The 17,139-nt window shown below is 28.5% G+C and overlaps 2 protein-coding genes across 2 annotated transcripts; both read right to left on the bottom strand.

The window, feature by feature from the left end:
• Positions 1-9,898: 9,898 nt before the first annotated feature.
• LOC119662188 (histone H2A.V-like) lies at positions 9,899-11,491 on the bottom strand (the record flags this gene model as incomplete). Its single annotated transcript, XM_038071762.1, has 4 exons — positions 9,899-10,004; positions 10,071-10,241; positions 11,188-11,301; positions 11,360-11,491. Coding segments are annotated over 4 exons (483 nt in total), but the record flags the coding sequence as incomplete, so codon positions are not given.
• Positions 11,492-14,498: 3,007 nt separating this feature from the next.
• LOC119690033 (protein TAPT1 homolog) lies at positions 14,499-16,595 on the bottom strand. The gene is made up of 3 exons (XM_038105016.1): positions 16,434-16,595; positions 15,247-15,836; positions 14,499-15,177 (listed from the first exon to the last, which is right to left on the bottom strand). The coding sequence occupies exons 1-3, from the start codon at positions 16,543-16,545 to the stop codon at positions 14,548-14,550; spliced, it is 1,332 nt and encodes a 443-aa protein (XP_037960944.1). The 5' UTR covers positions 16,546-16,595; the 3' UTR covers positions 14,499-14,547.
• Between the last annotated feature and the right edge of the window lie 544 nt (positions 16,596-17,139).

The raw sequence follows: 17,139 nt of genomic DNA, 5'->3' as shown, positions 1-17,139 counted from the left end.
AAACTAAGACCAGTTTCAAGACCGGAAACCGGTTGCAGCACATTTGATGACTTAAAAACATTCTTTGGTTTGATATAGTTCCAGTAATACTCGTACATAGATTTATGTTTATAATTAATATAGTATTTGTGTTTAATATTTGTTTTTTTTATAGTATAGAACGACAGCTAAAGAGTCTTTAAGATCTAAACTTTAAATAGCTACAAATAAATTTTAATTAAAAAATAAATAATAAATTTTATAAATATACAAGCAAATTGTTGTGGATAAGATTGATACCATGAGTTTTGCTTGAATAATTCGAAACAAGTAAATCCTCTATCATTTTATATGAAAGGATTTCACTTGAAATAAAACTTGTTTGCATGAGCGTTTAATCAAAAAACTTATAAATCTGAACTTATGTGCCAGATATGAAAAGGAGGCGTCATTTAAATAACTTCAAGTGTTCACACTGAGATGGCAATGCAGGATTATACTGATTTAAGATTTAATCTCATATTATTAATGCATGAATAAATATGCTTCATTAAAACAAAATAACTTCGATAAGAACAAAAATTCATACACTCCGACATACTCTTTAAAATAATCCAAGTATCATTCAGTGTTCGTCCGTTCATTTATAGTTTCACATTCACTGATCTATGTGCACTCCATGAAGCAGAAATAATAAAGCAGCAATATTTTCACAACTTACTCAATTCATTTGCAGAATGTCGAGAAAGAAATATTTTCACTGTCGCCGACGTACGGTAGTCGCAATCGTTATGATGGCTCAATTCAGGTTGTCATGCTATGATGCATTCCGTCACTTAAAATTCAAAATAGGAAAATGAAATTAATCCTTTCAACGGCAAACATTTAATTCGATTAATAAATTCACATTCATTTTCAATTAATTTCACAAATAAAAGCCTATGAAATGAACTCGAAAGTTCGATTGAACTTTAGTACCTGCCTTCTTTGTGGTCTGATGTTGCTTTTTTAAATATGATTTATATGATTGACAAAAGACCACAGATAAAACACTCAACTGAACTATGTAAAAATTCAAATCAAAGAAATTTTTTTTCATTTATTATTAAATGAACATCAATTAATTAATGAATATATAACACAACATTTATTGTATATAACAAATATAAAGTTTATTATATAGATAACGAGATAAGTATAAATACTAGGTAATGCAATATAAGACCTCCTGTCTTAGGAGGTCTTATATGCGTGGCAACAAGGATATTTATTCTATTCTTGTGGAAAATAAAAACTAGCACCCCATTACAGATAGCAAAAGAGAGATAGCAGGTAGCAGTTTGGATGCTAGATTTTGATGGAACATTCAACACATTACAGTCCGAAGAAGTTCAAAAGCTGCCATAATAGGACGAGGAATTACGATTTGTCTAATATTATAGAAATGCGTGCAGTTATACTATATATACTATACTATATTATTCGAGTTAGGTGAGACCCCTTGTGATGAACTTCTAGCTAAATGCTTTAAGCAAATCTCTGACTTAAAGACTGCGTAGCTGTGCCAATCATTTACATATGTATTACAGATATATTCAGTCGTAGTTGTGATTACTAAAGAAACTGCAACTGTGAAGTTGTTTCGTTGTTTTCAATGATCAACAAAACAGTTCCAAAAATATTTTTATCGAAAACTTCGGACCTTCTAAATCCGGACTTTTCGAAGCTGGAAAAAAACACAATAGTTCAAAAATTAAAGTTTGTAAAACAATTAAATAATATTCTAACACTTGATTTTGATAAATTTGTAATAATTTAGATAGAATATTATATAGATACGCACTATTAGTCGTGAGATTTTTTGTTAGAATAGTTCTTGCAGCGGATGTTTTTTTCAAATGGAAATAGAGATTATATAGCGAGACATGCGTTGACATGGAATCCACAAGCTAGCAAGAGAACTGTTGCGCCAACGAAAATGTGGAAAAGAACGATTGAAAGAGAGCTAGCTAAAGAACGATGTATATGTAACGACATTTACAGAGAAGCACCAAATAGAGTCGATTTCAAAGGATAATTGAGATTCTATGCCCCACTTGACGAAGTGGACAATTGTAGTATAATGTCATCTTAATTACTTTATAATAATATTGGTTTAATTTTTGTTAATATGGTTTCAAGTTTATATCTCTTTTTTTGGTCAAATCTATGAAAACTTAAAAGAAGTATAGCTGGCACGTCTATACAATTTTGTTTTTTCTCTATATTCTGTACTCACAAAGTTAATATTTTCCTGAACAGAGTTTTAGTAAATTTCCTTGATTTGAAATACTTTCTTTTAATCCGTTATTTCAGATTCTGTATATATAGTTTAATTCTACAAAGTGATGTTTATAATTTTTTTTTTATAAAGATCTACTTTTAATATTGCTACACATTCCATTTAAGACAAAATCAAAAGTCATGTTTGTAAGATCTTCATAGTATTTTTTCAGTAATATGTATATATATATATTTAATACTTGATTTTAGTATTAAATATACTTCAGTTTATTCATAAGTCAAGTTCCATTGTGTAAATAATACAAATCAACTACACCTGACAGTAGATACATTTATTTATTGCACTAATAAGTGTCAGGATTTAATTCGTTTTTTTTTTTTTGTTATATTTTAAGCTTAAAAGTTAAATAAAATGTTCGCCAAATCTTATTCACAGAATGATGTAGAATCTAGAATATAAGAAATTTCCTTAAAAAAGTATGAAATCCATAAAGAAATATCTCACGACACCAAACTTCTTAACCAACCTTCTACTGACACAAATTCATAATTTACGAGCAAAACTAATTGAATTCGAAGCAGAAAACAGCACAACAATTGCATTAAAACTGTATTTACTCCTTACGGAATGACAAATAGACTCATAAGTTGTCTTCTTTAAAATTTCGTAATAAATCAAACAGAAAATATTTTACTGGCATTTAACAAAAACAAAAAAATAAAAATAAATAAATAAAAAATAAAGCACAATTTTTTACTGAAATGTAATAAAATAATACAACAGACACACAACTTGACTACAGAAATACATGGACACATACATCCACATTTGCCAAATCATATTTTTATGAAAGTCCCTTTAGGTTAGAATGCTATAGTCCCTACACAGGATGGTTTTAATACCAAATAATCGACTTACCTTTATGCCAGCGTACGGGTAAATTGATAACCATTGTACATTGGAAGGAAAATTAATAATAACAATAAATCCAATTGTCTGGAGGACTCGTTTTCATGTGTGTTGCAAGGAAAGGTGTGCCCCAACTGTTGGACGATGACATTTGAAATTTTAATGTGGATTAAAATGCCAACCTTAGCCAATTAAAAGGTAAAATAGATTTATAAAAGCCTACAATAGCGCAATTCGAAAAAAAAACTGATTTCTTCCTTTACTTAGCTTTTCTTATATTATGATAATAATAAATAAACACTATATTAACAATCATTATCTATGGTGCTCCGCTGATTTGAACTTTTAATCCATTTTTTTGTGTGTATTTTTTCTTCGTTGTAATCCGCTGATTTCTTGAAATAGATCATTGCTTGTACTAGAGAAGTTGTCGCTTTTGAGTTCAAACTATTATGAATGCTTAAATGATAAACATTATACTATGAAAATATTTCATATAAATTAATCTGACTTGGAGCTTTAATATACTACAAACTGCAAGTCTAAAATTTTACAATAGCGGAAAGATTACTTATTCTTCATGTATCATATACCTATTATTCTGATTACAGAGTAGGTTCCGTGCCTTTATTGGTTGGTTGCCAGGTTATTATTATCCCACATATTATATTTCACAAGAAATCCAGTTTAATATGACTAGATCTATCTAGTTAAGCAGTCTAACCAACTATTAAAAAGGTATTCTTACAACCTGTTTCCTTCGTTATACGCACTATACGCACAGCATTAACTAGATTGTTGTCTGTGAAAATATTCCAAATCTTTTTAATCGGCAAAACGTGCAGTTTAGATACTTTATCTGTAGAACTCAGCCACAGGGGCAACACTCTAGTTGCTTACTTGCCGTGCATTGCAAAGTTGTGAAGTTCATATTCTTCTGTTCTTCTGTCAAGACTAGCGTTACACAAATAAAATTGAAGAATTATTCAATTAAAATAAATTTAAATAAGAAATGTGTTTTTATTCAGAAAAGAATATTACAAAAAAATAAATAACTATAATTAAATAACTCTAACTATGGCAATACCACTTTTTGAATGACTTGTGTGTTCTTTGGCTACTTTTCCAGGATATTTTTGTTTTTATTTCGATGTCCTTGGCTTAAACGCTCAATGTAATTCACATGGTCAATGCTATATCGAAATGGTGCTCTCATGTGTTACTGGGTTTAGCTTAAGGATTATATGTACACAGAAAATATTGTAATAAATTATGCAGAGAGCTTAAATAGTGTTAATGCACTAAAATTCCATGCAATAATCTTCCATTATTTAATGTAGTAGACGCTTTAATGTGTACATAATTTTAGCTTATCATTGAAAATATTGTTGTTTTTTTTACGAATGTATGCAAGGAAATAAAAGTAAAAGCTTTCTACTGCTTCAGATTTTTGTTTTAACATTTGTCACACATTTGTAAGGAAATATTACACTATCAAAAATCATTTGTGTTCTGTACGAAATAAAATCACTAAATATATCCATTAAGAAATTTCAACTTACATGCAGAATATTTCGATTCTAGTTATTGAAACTAAATAATACAATATAACATGGCCAATGTAGACTCATATAACTGATAATTACTTTTAAATTCCAAATCAATAGCCAGCAAATAGTAAAAAGAGTATTCAAGAATGAATAGACCATATAGGTATGTGTATTTAATGTTTAATAAATTTATTAATCGTTCTGATAATTTATTACTTTTCCCTTTTAATGCACTTATTGTAAACGCCTGTTATTCAGTTGAGGAAAGAAATCTCTAAGCATCTGATATAAGATAAAACTTAAGCAAATATATACTAACATGCAAAATCGCACAACTTTTCCATTATGTCTAAACTCTTTGAGGAGATTGAGAAGACACTATCGAAGGTAGAATTGCATCACACTAATCAAAACATACTTTGGAGTCATCAATTGAGTCTTAATAACAGTCATGATTAATCATTCGGAAAAGAAAAAAAAGCAGGGTTGTATAATAGAGAATTATATAATCATTCGAAAAATACAGCATACAGTTATAGACGCATTTTCATAGGCTTTTTAAAGCTCCCAATGATCTTCCAATGAGTAATAAAAACAACACATTCCAATATTGTAGTATTTGTTAGTATTAGGTAAGGTTTTACAAAAATACAGCAGGTCGGGCTTAATTATTCAGGTACTTTTGTTAATTGTACTATTTTTAATATTTAAACTCATTCTCATATGGTATGGAGAACCTACTGTATCTAAATTTGGAATTATATTTTTATAATACAAAAAATAATTTATGGATATTAATAGTATTCGAAACTAACTATAATATGGAGTTTCTTATTGAGTAAGGAAACTTGCGTTATATATCGTATAATTAAGTTAATTTTAAGGTTCCGTTAGATATATATCACCAGAAATATAAAAATCAAAGAAAAATAATAATAATTGTATCTTAAACCAAGTACAACAAACTTTTTTCGCATTCAGATTTACATAGCATTTATGAGATTAAATTAACTTTCAATGTATATAACAAATAATTCGCATCCTTTAGGTTTAATATAAAAATTGTTATATATTATAATAAATAATGTATGATAGAAATAAATATAAAAAATCATAATAATAATAATTAGTTGTAATAATATATAATTTTAATTATAATAATGTCAATGAATAAAAATAATAATAATAAGTAATAATCATTAATTATTAATATAAGGAAACAATAATAACAATAATAAATAATAATAATTAATTGTAATAATAAATAAAAATATATAAATATAGTAATAATGAATAATAATAAATAAAGAATAATAATAATTAATATTAAAAAATAATGTTAAGAAATAATAATAAAAAAATATAAATAATATTAGCTAAAAATAATAATAATTAATAATAAAAAGTAATTAGGTATTATTTACGCTTACTTTAGCAAGTTTATCTAAGTTTCCGATATATCAAGAACTACAATGATTTGTTTGATATTTTGTGTAAAAAAAAAATTCACATACCATATATCTTCGTGTTAATTTTTTGGGACTATCATGTGTTCCAACATATTGGGTGTTGAAAGATCACGTGTCGATATGACCGTCAATTCTTACACTCAGAGATAACTATTGCATATTTTCTTAAAAGTTACCTTTAAAGTTGCCAGGAGGAAAGATAATCTTCAAGTGAATTTTCCAAAAATGTATGTTATTATCTGAAATACAAAGAATATCATTTAAAAATGTTTTTATATAAATTTAGTTGTACTTTAGATGAAATTACCACTTTGAACCAGTGAATTATGATGCATTAATAGTACAGATGATAATGAACACATTCAGCATTAAGTAACAAATTTCCTTTGACATACTTCGTTGGGGAAGTAAGGGGATTATTTCAACTTCTCGCACTTCACTTGGTTATGTGTAATATTGTCAAGGCCCTATTAGTTTAATGTCGATTCATTAAATTAGATACTGTAACAGCGATGTTATCTTAAAAGAAGCAAATTCGTGTACTGAATTACAGGCATTAGATTTTGGTTTCTTTAGCAGTGATATTTAAATTGATTCGGGTCTGTTTGTTAACTTTAGTTTAAATCACATTTTTCACATTTTGCTTCATTTGTCGAAGATTCATTAATGGTCCAACAAGCGAACGGGTCTACGCCCCAGTGCTAATCATTAAGAAATCTGACCAATTGTAGTATTTTGTAGTTTTACAATAGAATATAAAATGTATACGAAATAATTTAAAAGTTAATACATTCTATACTATATTTCAGTAAGCCTTGATGTTTTTGTTCCGAACCAAAATATATAGGATGCAGCAGTGTTCGATGACTGTAAGTCGATGACGTGCTGCTTATAACAGAATATTGTGATTTAAAGACCTTTTCAGATTAGTACAGATCTTGTCTCTTGTTTAACCTCAAACATATAAGAGTGGTGCTGCAGTGTTTATTAAATTACAACAAACTGTTGTTATCAAAAGAACGTTGAAGTTTTCAGATCCATCTAGCCGCTCATAAAGTGTATCTATCCATGATGTGGTGTCTATAGTCCAAATGAAGGGTGCAACAATCTTCGATTATGCCTTTCGAGGTTCTACTCCATTGCTAATTTTATAACTTTATACCAACAATGATTTCTCCAATGTTGACATACGGTATTGTTGTGATAGATGCTTTAGGAGTAGCTTCGTATTTTAACCAACATGATTGATATCTTTGCCTAATTAATGTAAAGCACAATATTTCTTTATCAAGTAGTTGAAAAATTTGTAAGAAATATATCTTTATCATACATATGCTTTATCTACTTACAACATTTAATAACATAATTGCACATATTATTAATTAAATATTAATTAATTCTAAATATTGCATTTATCATTCCTTAACGTTCAACAAAAGACATCAACAGTATTGGTTGTTGATATCTTATAAAAAGTTTGTTAAGAATAAAACGCTGTTCACATACATTACTTATTTTATTAAGCCTTAATATTCCTTAATAAGTAACATGTTGCATTTCTATAATTTTATTTATTCTTAGATTACAATACTTTATTCCGCTAATTAACTCTTAACGTAAATAATATTATAGCCGAATAAAAGTAAAAGAACACAAACAGCTGTTCAATAAATGCGTTTATATTTAGCTTTAAGCATTGCCAGGTATAAAGTTTTTTGAAAGAGCTGTACCGTAAGAAATCAGCTGATACGTTTTATATTATATTACTTTATTTGAATTTAAATTATTTTAAATGTTTCCCCTATAGCAATAACTCCTTTGTAGCAAAGCTTTTTTCAAGACCTTGCAATGTTTTTTATTTTTTTCCTTATATATTTAAACTCTTCTGTAGCAAATTCCTCTCCGTAACCAAATTTTATAATGAATAACTTTTCTATAGCGACTTTATGAGTTTGGAATAACTTCTAGTAGCTACTGAACGATTATTAAAAATAAAACTTTATATGTCATCTTGTAAAATTAGGGACAGCGAATTTTATGGACTTGTCATCAATTCAGTCCACTGCGGTTCTTGAAGTGGCGACCTCTTCCTTAAAGCACACTTGAGCTTAAATAATGTCCCGTTGTGTTGGTCTGGGTATGAGCAACGTTGATTCTTGGTATCATAATGGGACTCCAAACTAACATTACTATCAAGCACATAAATAACGTAAGCAATATGGTCTTAAAATTACACAGTTATTGACGATTTTATATTAAAATGGATAACAAGACGGAGAGTTTCTTACAGTTATGGGTTGCTTGTAGAAAAGTAAACCAGAGAAGTTTACGGAAACATTGCGCTACATACACTTTATAGTAAATAATGTTTGATTATAAAAATTTATAAAACAGCATACTATCGGAAAGTATGTTTTTGAGGATAATGGTGATGTGGTCTCTAGTACATAGTCAATACCGAAAAAATTGACTGACGTTTAAGTGTTTTCAATTATTTTTTTTAATATTAACAATGTGAATAAATACATAACATGTGAAATGCTGTAAAAGTAAAAGAAATTTTTTTAAACTGCCCCATAACAATAATTTCTTTATAATAAAGCATTTTACCAGTTATACGACTTCGTTATAGATAAGTGTAATTATAAATACAAAATTAAAAAAATTTAGTAATTTTCAATATTACTAAATTTTTCAAGTTTACCGCTAGGTACACGTTAAAATATTTTATTATTTTACACTAGATGTCGCAGCGACATTCTTGCATTTGCTCAAGGGTTTATTTATTATAGTAATATCTAAAAAAATATCGTTTTTTAAGTATTATTCATTTAAAACCCTCTATTAATTTAAGTTTGGAAGTTACAGATTAGTTTAATATTAAATTTTTAAAATAAATATATAGACTAGTCTAGAGAATGTAGTGAGCTGCACACGGCTGTAGTGTATATAACATAGCAACCGATGATTAAATATACTTCGATATAGCACAATGTCTAATGAACAGAATATTAGTGACACTTTGCTTAAAAGCTGAGAAGTGGTTGGATTTATAATAAATTCTATAAACTTCATACATTAGAATTTCAGAATACCTATAATGCAAAATAAATGAACGAAATCGTCCATATCGATTTCCATTACTCTTCTGTCTTATATGAAAGATATAAAAAAAAAAAATGGTTGGTTATTTATATAAATAAATTCTTAAAAAACAAAAATATTATTTTTTGTTAATTATTATCATTTTATAGATTAAATTATAAAGTGAAAAATAATTTTTATTAATTAATTTTTTATTTTTTGAGCAAATACAAATATGGAAGACACAGAAAAATATTCAAACATTTTTCTTTAAATTAATTTTTTTTCTTTATACACAAAATAATTATTATTTAAAATAAATATTACTCAATATACGTAGTAAAAATTAAAACATATTTATTTCGCAAATTTAATCCAAAGCATTTTAATTTATTTATAGTATGTATATATATATATTATAATATATATACAATTTATTAATTCATTTATAAGTTCATAAAAATATTAAGATTTTTTTTGTTAAACGTATTAAAAAAAATTTATAGAACAAACATAAAAATTATTAAATTATAGTCAGCTGTTTTGAAAATTACTACTTAAGCATAATGTTTGGAATATAGAAACTTTAATGTTAATTTAGAAATGTTGTTGATGCTGATTTTTATTGTTAAAATGATAAATGAAATTAAGATTAAAGTGACATTAAAATGAGTACGATTGGGACAGGAAACCAGTGTTGTTACACTGGGAATCGACAACGTGCTGCCCCTGTTAATCACAAATAATAAATATTCAATATTGAAATTCTTAAGCAATTTATTAGATTGAATTTACCTTCTTTCCTAGCAACGATTTGTGAATATGTGGTACAACGCCACCACTAGGTATTATTGCTTTAATGAGGCTATCAAGTTCTTCATCTCCACGGATTGCCAATTGCAAATGGCGAGGTGTAATACGCTTTACATTAAATTCACTTGCAGCCTCGCCAGCCAACTGAAGCACCTAAAATAACATAATAATTAACAAGTTTTAATTAATGAAATCGTAGTATATCATAAGAAATCAATCCTAGTAACAAAACCAACATATTGAAATAAAACAGTGAATCTCAGCAATATTTCCATTTTTAGGCTACCCCTATTTTACTTTAGATTTATGTAGCCGCTTATTCTGAAATTATATTTTCACTATGGTATTTCGATTACAGTTTTTTTCTCAAATAATCTAAGTTACTATCTGTAAATGTATATATTGATTATAGAAACAATACACATCAATACACATCATCTAACGCCCACTGGTACATGGAATTTTTTTTATTACTAACACAAACACTTCTAACATTAAGTAGCTGACCACTTTTTATTTAATAATTTCCAACTATAAACTTCGATATCTAGTTTTACTTATCTACATATATCGATATTTAGTGTATTGGAAAAATTTGAACATAATAGATTTTGCTCAAATTCATGATGAAAATGGGATGGATAATATTAACTGCATCTTCATTTAACGTAGTGAAAATCAACGAAAAAAAAATTCTTGCTATATAAAATACAGGAAAAAATATTTTTTCTAAGCAAGAAAACATATTAGGTCTGTTCCACGAGCTGCTCGTACTAACTTTGAGTACTACTGTGTATACTCAAGTGCGTTCCACTAGCAAATTTGCGTGTGAATTTTACTAGAGTTATACTAGAAGTAGTTCGTGGAACGGACCAATTGTTGGGTTAAAAAAATGGCGGGCGAATGACGCTACAAATAAAAACGTTACACTGGAATGGTTAGTGTGAAGCATAAAATTTGCAGTTTGCTTATGCACAGCACACACACAAAATTAAAGATGGTGAGAAAATTATTATTTTTGGCGGGCAACACTTTATCATCACAATCTTACAGGAATTTCTAATGGGTAATGAAATGTAATTTTTTTATTGGGACTTACTTCGGCGACTAGATACTCCAAAATGGCTGCGGAATACACTGCAGCAGTACCACCAACGCGTTCACGAGATGTTAGATGTTGCTTAAGGTAGCGGTGTACACGTCCTACAGGGAACTAAAATACAAAACCATTTTCTTTATAGCGTATTGGCGTTTGGTTATGTTTAACTTACTTGTAAGTCGGCGCGAGCTGAACGAGATACAGGCTTAGCCTTAGCCTCAGTCTCAGCCTTAGCTGCAACCTCGGCCTTAGCCTTGCCTGTATCTTTACCAACTTTTCCTCTAGCCTTAAATATAATTAAAAATTATTAACGTATAGCACAAACAATAAACTAACAATTATTGTGAAAAAGAAAATATTTTCCGATTCCGCGTAAAGTTGTAATAAGTATTTATTCCCATATATTGTCTATTCACGAAACCACCATTTTAATCATTTAATTATCACCAACTTCAATACTTGTTGGTTTTCATAAGAATTTTGAATCTCTTTGAATTTGCGCACATGAACGCACATGTCGAAGGACGCTCGATCACGATTCACAATAACTGTTCTAATTTATATTAACACAAAAACTTTCAACTGCTAATTACCATGATCAAATCAAATCTAATTTTTTTTAATATAATGTCAATTACAAACAAATTTGAAATTATTTCTTTATTCCACAATATTCAGGGATTTTAACAAATCGCTTACTACTACTTCCGCACTCTTGAACGTATAGCTTGTAAATGATAGCAGCCACGGTTGCCACTTGATAATTTTTTTCTGTACCAAAATTAGTACAAATAGTTACCATATCTCCAAAAAAAGGTCCAATTGTGTTCTATTGTCTTTTAATAAGAAAACACAACACACATATATTGTACAGAAGATATAGAACAGTACAAGTCTTTTTATTCATAACAATTCTATTATTTAAATAATCGGACTATTTTTTTTTGACCATTCATAGTGTGTATCTTTTTTATCAAATAATTATTTGCGTAAGGCAATATTATATATGCTCTTAAAATTCGTTCCAATCGAAATTTTTTTACCTTTTGCAACCCCAATACATAATAGGTCTGTTCCACGAGCTACTCATAGTAACTTTGAGTAAACACTGTGTATGCACAAGCGCGTTTCACCAGCAAATTTTCAAGTATTTTTGTGTAAATTTTACTTCTGTTTTACTCATGTTTTACTATGAGTAGCTCGTGGAACAGACCTAATATTATGTTAGTTTCATTGTCCACAGTTGCATATATAAATAAATTTAATTAGACATTCTAATAATATTTACAATAAAATTCACCCTTCAAAAAAGTACCCTATTCTATAAACAAATACCATAGTACCATATGGAGAAAAAGTATCAATTTTGGTGCTAAAAATTTGGTACCGTATGTGGCAACAGTCATAGCAGTTCTGAAAATGAAATGAAGTTTAAAGAAAATTTCACTTTTTATGTTTACATGGTTGTGTTCGGATATTAAAAGGGAAATTCATGAAAATCTATTGTACAAATAAATTACTAGGAAATATAGTACGAAATATGTAATACTATATTCGCAGTGTGTCATTTAGGCACTTGCTCATTTATATAAATGAGGAAGCGTTCACATTATAATGAGCTCATTTATACAGCTTTTAAAACTTTTCAAAGCACAAAGAAAAATATCGGTATTGTGTAAAATAAATATTTCAAAATTAAAAAACGCGGAAAATTTAAAAAATATTATATAAAATGTTTGTAAAATTATTAATAATGCAAATAGAACAATATTTGAAAATCGTAAATGTCGTGCAGTGTACCGTAAAAATATACTTGAAATACATACAACCAAACAATAGTTGCATAACCCAGTCTTCAGTATATTGCTAAGTAGCATCAACTGGCCACAGTGACTTATGATCACCGGTAAACTTATTACATACTCAGCCTTACCACTTGCTACTGATGGATTAAGCCCCCATATGATAATCTGTTCCAAAGTAATAAAGTATAAAAATAAAGTGAAATGACAAAGAGACTGGGTGTTATTTTATATATATACAATATTACACTGTAACATTAAATTAACGTTAATTATATTGAACATATTAAATTAATTAAATTTAATTAATTTAAATAGTAAATAGTATATGTAAGTTAAATTGAAATAAATATAAATTAAATTACAAAGGCATTTATAGTCTAATTGTTATTGTATAAGACGTCGCATTTGTCCGTATAATGAAGAAGGCCCTCTATTATGATGGTTAAAAAACCGAGAGGTCACCTATTAGTTTCCACTTACGCGTTTCGTCTGGGAACTACTCAGACTCATCAGAATGCAGAAATCAGTGTCAACATCGTCACGTCGTGTGAATACATATAATAATTGTTATAATAATTGTTATAATAACTGTTATAATAGTTGTAAGAAAATCCTATTGCTATTCTTACAATGACATTGATAAGTTGTGATAATAATAATATTGATAATTATAAGAAAAACTTGTTGATCTTTTTTGTAATACTGATAATAATATTAATAAGAAATTATAACACTAATAATCATTATAACACTAATAATAATCATATTGGTAAGAGTAATAATAATATTATTACTAAAGCAAAATTACTATGACTGCAACACTATGGCATCACTGGAGCAATAACAACACTAATACTAACATTTGTATACCACTACTAATAAATATAAATATAAAGTGTGGTAAATGGGCTCATACCTAAGGAGGGGATACTGATCTTCCCCTTTTTTCTTTTACATCACGCTTCAATTTATCCTCGTTTTGTGTTTTTTATCTATTGCTTACACACGCTTTTTTTTAATGTTGTTAAGGCGTTCGTTTTAAGAATATTATTGTGTTTCTCTCTCATTGTATTCCGCGTTGCATTCTCATTGCATTTTCCATAACCTCATGTGTGGTTTGTGATTGATTCCAGTTGTGATAATAAATATCTTGAGGAATTTAGTTATGACCGAGTGCTCGCACGTAGATCTAAAGTTAGTAGTGACTGCGGTCAGTCTGTAGACATTTTTTTTATTCTAACTTATCAGTAAACATTACTTATGCTTAAGATTGCATCCCAAGCATAGTGTGGTACATATTGCAAAATTCATATTTAGTGTTAATAACTGTTTTAATCCATTTTAATGAAGTGAATACCAGTTCTTCGAAAACCGATATGTTTTCAAATATTGCGTTGTTCCGGAATCAAATTAGGAAAATAAGTGAGAGAAAGATTCGTTTGCTCCATTACATTAAGTAAAAGACTATAATATCTAAACTTAAAGACAGAATTGCTGCTTGTATTGGCATAAATTTCATTAAAAGAATAAGCCCAGTATCTGTTAAGAACAATATTTACATTTGTTTTTGTTGCATTTTATAACTTTTTAACACCTCATTTGATTTAGCAAGTGTATAAATTATTATGAAAATACGTGTTAACGCCATTAAAATAAAAAGCAACAGGAAGAAAATTATGTTTGAACGACTTCTAAAAGAAATAGTGATGTAAATTGCTTTGACAAGCATCACAGCCAACGGAAAGGGTGTGAAACCCAAATACCGAGCCACTATGTCCGAATGGTCTGAGTACGCATTTTCATTTTTACTTATAGAAATATCCTTAGCCAAGTCAAACATAAAGTCTTTGTAAATTTTGTTTGAAAGTCCATTAAAGCAATTGATAAACGCATGCTTTAACCAATCAAGAAATAAGCCAGCGATGACAACAATCGAACAGTCCCGCATTATAAGGCAAAAGTTATCGAAATCCCAATTTAATTCTTTCATGGTGATGCCGAACGTTATCAAAATAAGTGTGGTTAGATGAAAGCGATCCCGTATATCAGCACAGGTCAAATGCTGCATTCCGGCTTTACTATATTTTTTGAATAGCGAACGTTTCAGTTTATTGAAATTATTTGACATCATAATCATAAGCAACTCCTGCTGGCTGGAGTTTACAGCTACACTTATTGTAGTTGCCTAAAGTACGAATGGATGATAAATTTTATTAAATAACAACACAAATAAAGCAATAAGTTAACTACTCACTTGAACCGTGACAAATGTGCAATGCATTATCATATATATAATCGGAAGCAAATTGTATAACACCCAAGACCTGCTTCTAGAATCGTTAGTTTGTGTTACTGTGTAATAGAACGCATCTAAGGGATATTGCGCGTATATGGATAGCACCCGTTCACCAATTTCTAACATATTGTAGAAAATATACAACTTAAACATTGATTGCGTCTTGATTATATGATACAAATAGTTAGTGTCTACACATATTACTATCAAGCAGCAAATGAGGAAGTAGGAGTATTTGATCAATTCGTAATATTCGGAATACGTGAGTATGCGTTGTGTCCGGTCACGAAACCAATAAGTAATGAAAAATCCTACTATTAATTTACAATATGCGCGAATCACACGTATTGGTAAATATGTGAACACATTAATTATAGAATCCAAGCACTGCAGTAAACCGAATATCATAAACTGTTCCAACTCCAGAGGTATTCGAACGAAGTTTTGGACTTGTTCGCGTCTGGCTTCATAGTAACTTGCATTATTCTCCAATAGATAATTTCTTTTGAATTCTGCTAAAGTAAAACGCTTGATAGAAAATCGTGTCTCTACAAAGAAAATGAAAATTTTAGTTATATTAAATACTCTATTTAAAACGAAACTGTTTTAATACTGTACAACTGTACTATAGATTCTTTGGTACAACATTACGACCAAATTATAGTACAAGGATTTTTATTTAAGAAAGTTATGAAAATATTACTACTTGCTTTCCAAAAATTTTATAACTAATAAAAAAAACTTTTTAATCTGAAACAGTCATATACATCATAATAAAATGATATATATATAAATATATATAATTCTTCAATTCAATTCGGTCGGGTCGTAACCCACTCAAGCAATCCCCCTAACTATATGTCTGATAAATGTTTTATAATATACCTATTATGCATTGAGATTAAGTTCAGATCAGCACCTGTTCAATGGGCGGGCAATTCAGATATTATCTATGACATAGAATTCGCTTAACATAGAAGTGATTTTTAAAGAGTGGCAATTTATTATATCGAAAGTGTGCTATCGCTTTATGTTCTATAAGAACCTAGAAAAATTTACACTCGACGTAAATTTCTTTCTAAGTGTATTCAATTTCTAATTATTCTAATAAATATTGAAGTGAACTACCATAAACAATTTCTCACCATTTTGAGTTTCAAGAACTTTCTTAATATTTTCGTCAAATTCTTCTTCCGTTTTTTTATCATTGCATTTATGGTCACCAGTTTTGTCTAAAGTCTTGATATTTTCCATCATAATGTTACTTGAAACTTCTTTAAAGACAGATATTGGGTAGTAGTCAAATATTTCAAGAACATGAAGAAATAATGTATATTTATAAGTCAATGGCTTAAGGTACACTACAAATTATTAGACTACAGACTACAGTACAAATGAAAATATTTTGTACTACATATACACCATGGAAATTAGCTCCACAAATGCTCAGCAATAAGTAGAAAAAATCTATATAAAAATATACAAATCAGGTTTGATAGTAAAAAGTTCACACTTATAATTATGGAACCTCATTACCATATTTTTGAATGAATCTTGCATGGCTTTTATATGCACAAAATTGACGAGTTATTTGTATTTAAAATAAAATCTTTAAAAAAAGTTTTTACTTAAACCAGCAAAATGTTTAGCTGGAAAATCAAAAGAAAGGAAGCTGGTTTGATGTATTCCGGTAATAAATCATAATCTTATGAATCGATGTACCTTATGTTACTTGAAATTTTGCTTATAATTAAAACTTTAAAAGTTCCGTGCAGATGACAAACAGCGGAACAGTAGTAAGCTACAACAACCAAAATTATTTTTATATTACATTAATTAATTGAATTTTTG

The sequence above is a fragment of the Teleopsis dalmanni genome, chromosome X (genome assembly GCF_002237135.1).
Source record: "Teleopsis dalmanni isolate 2A chromosome X, ASM223713v2, whole genome shotgun sequence".
NCBI lineage: Eukaryota > Metazoa > Arthropoda > Insecta > Diptera > Diopsidae > Teleopsis > Teleopsis dalmanni.
This window is presented reverse-complemented; position numbering and strand designations above follow the sequence as displayed.

What these genes read in the sequence shown, in the direction of transcription:
- LOC119690033 (XM_038105016.1), bottom strand. Translation starts at nt 16,545, where the DNA reads ATGATGGAAAATATCAAGACTTTAGACAAAACTGGTGACCATAAATGC. An exon ending in AGTTCTTGAAACTCAAAATG is followed by an intron (nt 15,837 to 16,433) that starts GTGAGAAATTGT and finishes TTTTCTTTGTAG; the next exon opens with AGACACGATTTTCTATCAAG. An exon ending in GCACATTTGTCACGGTTCAA is followed by an intron (nt 15,178 to 15,246) that starts GTGAGTAGTTAA and finishes TTCGTACTTTAG; the next exon opens with GCAACTACAATAAGTGTAGC.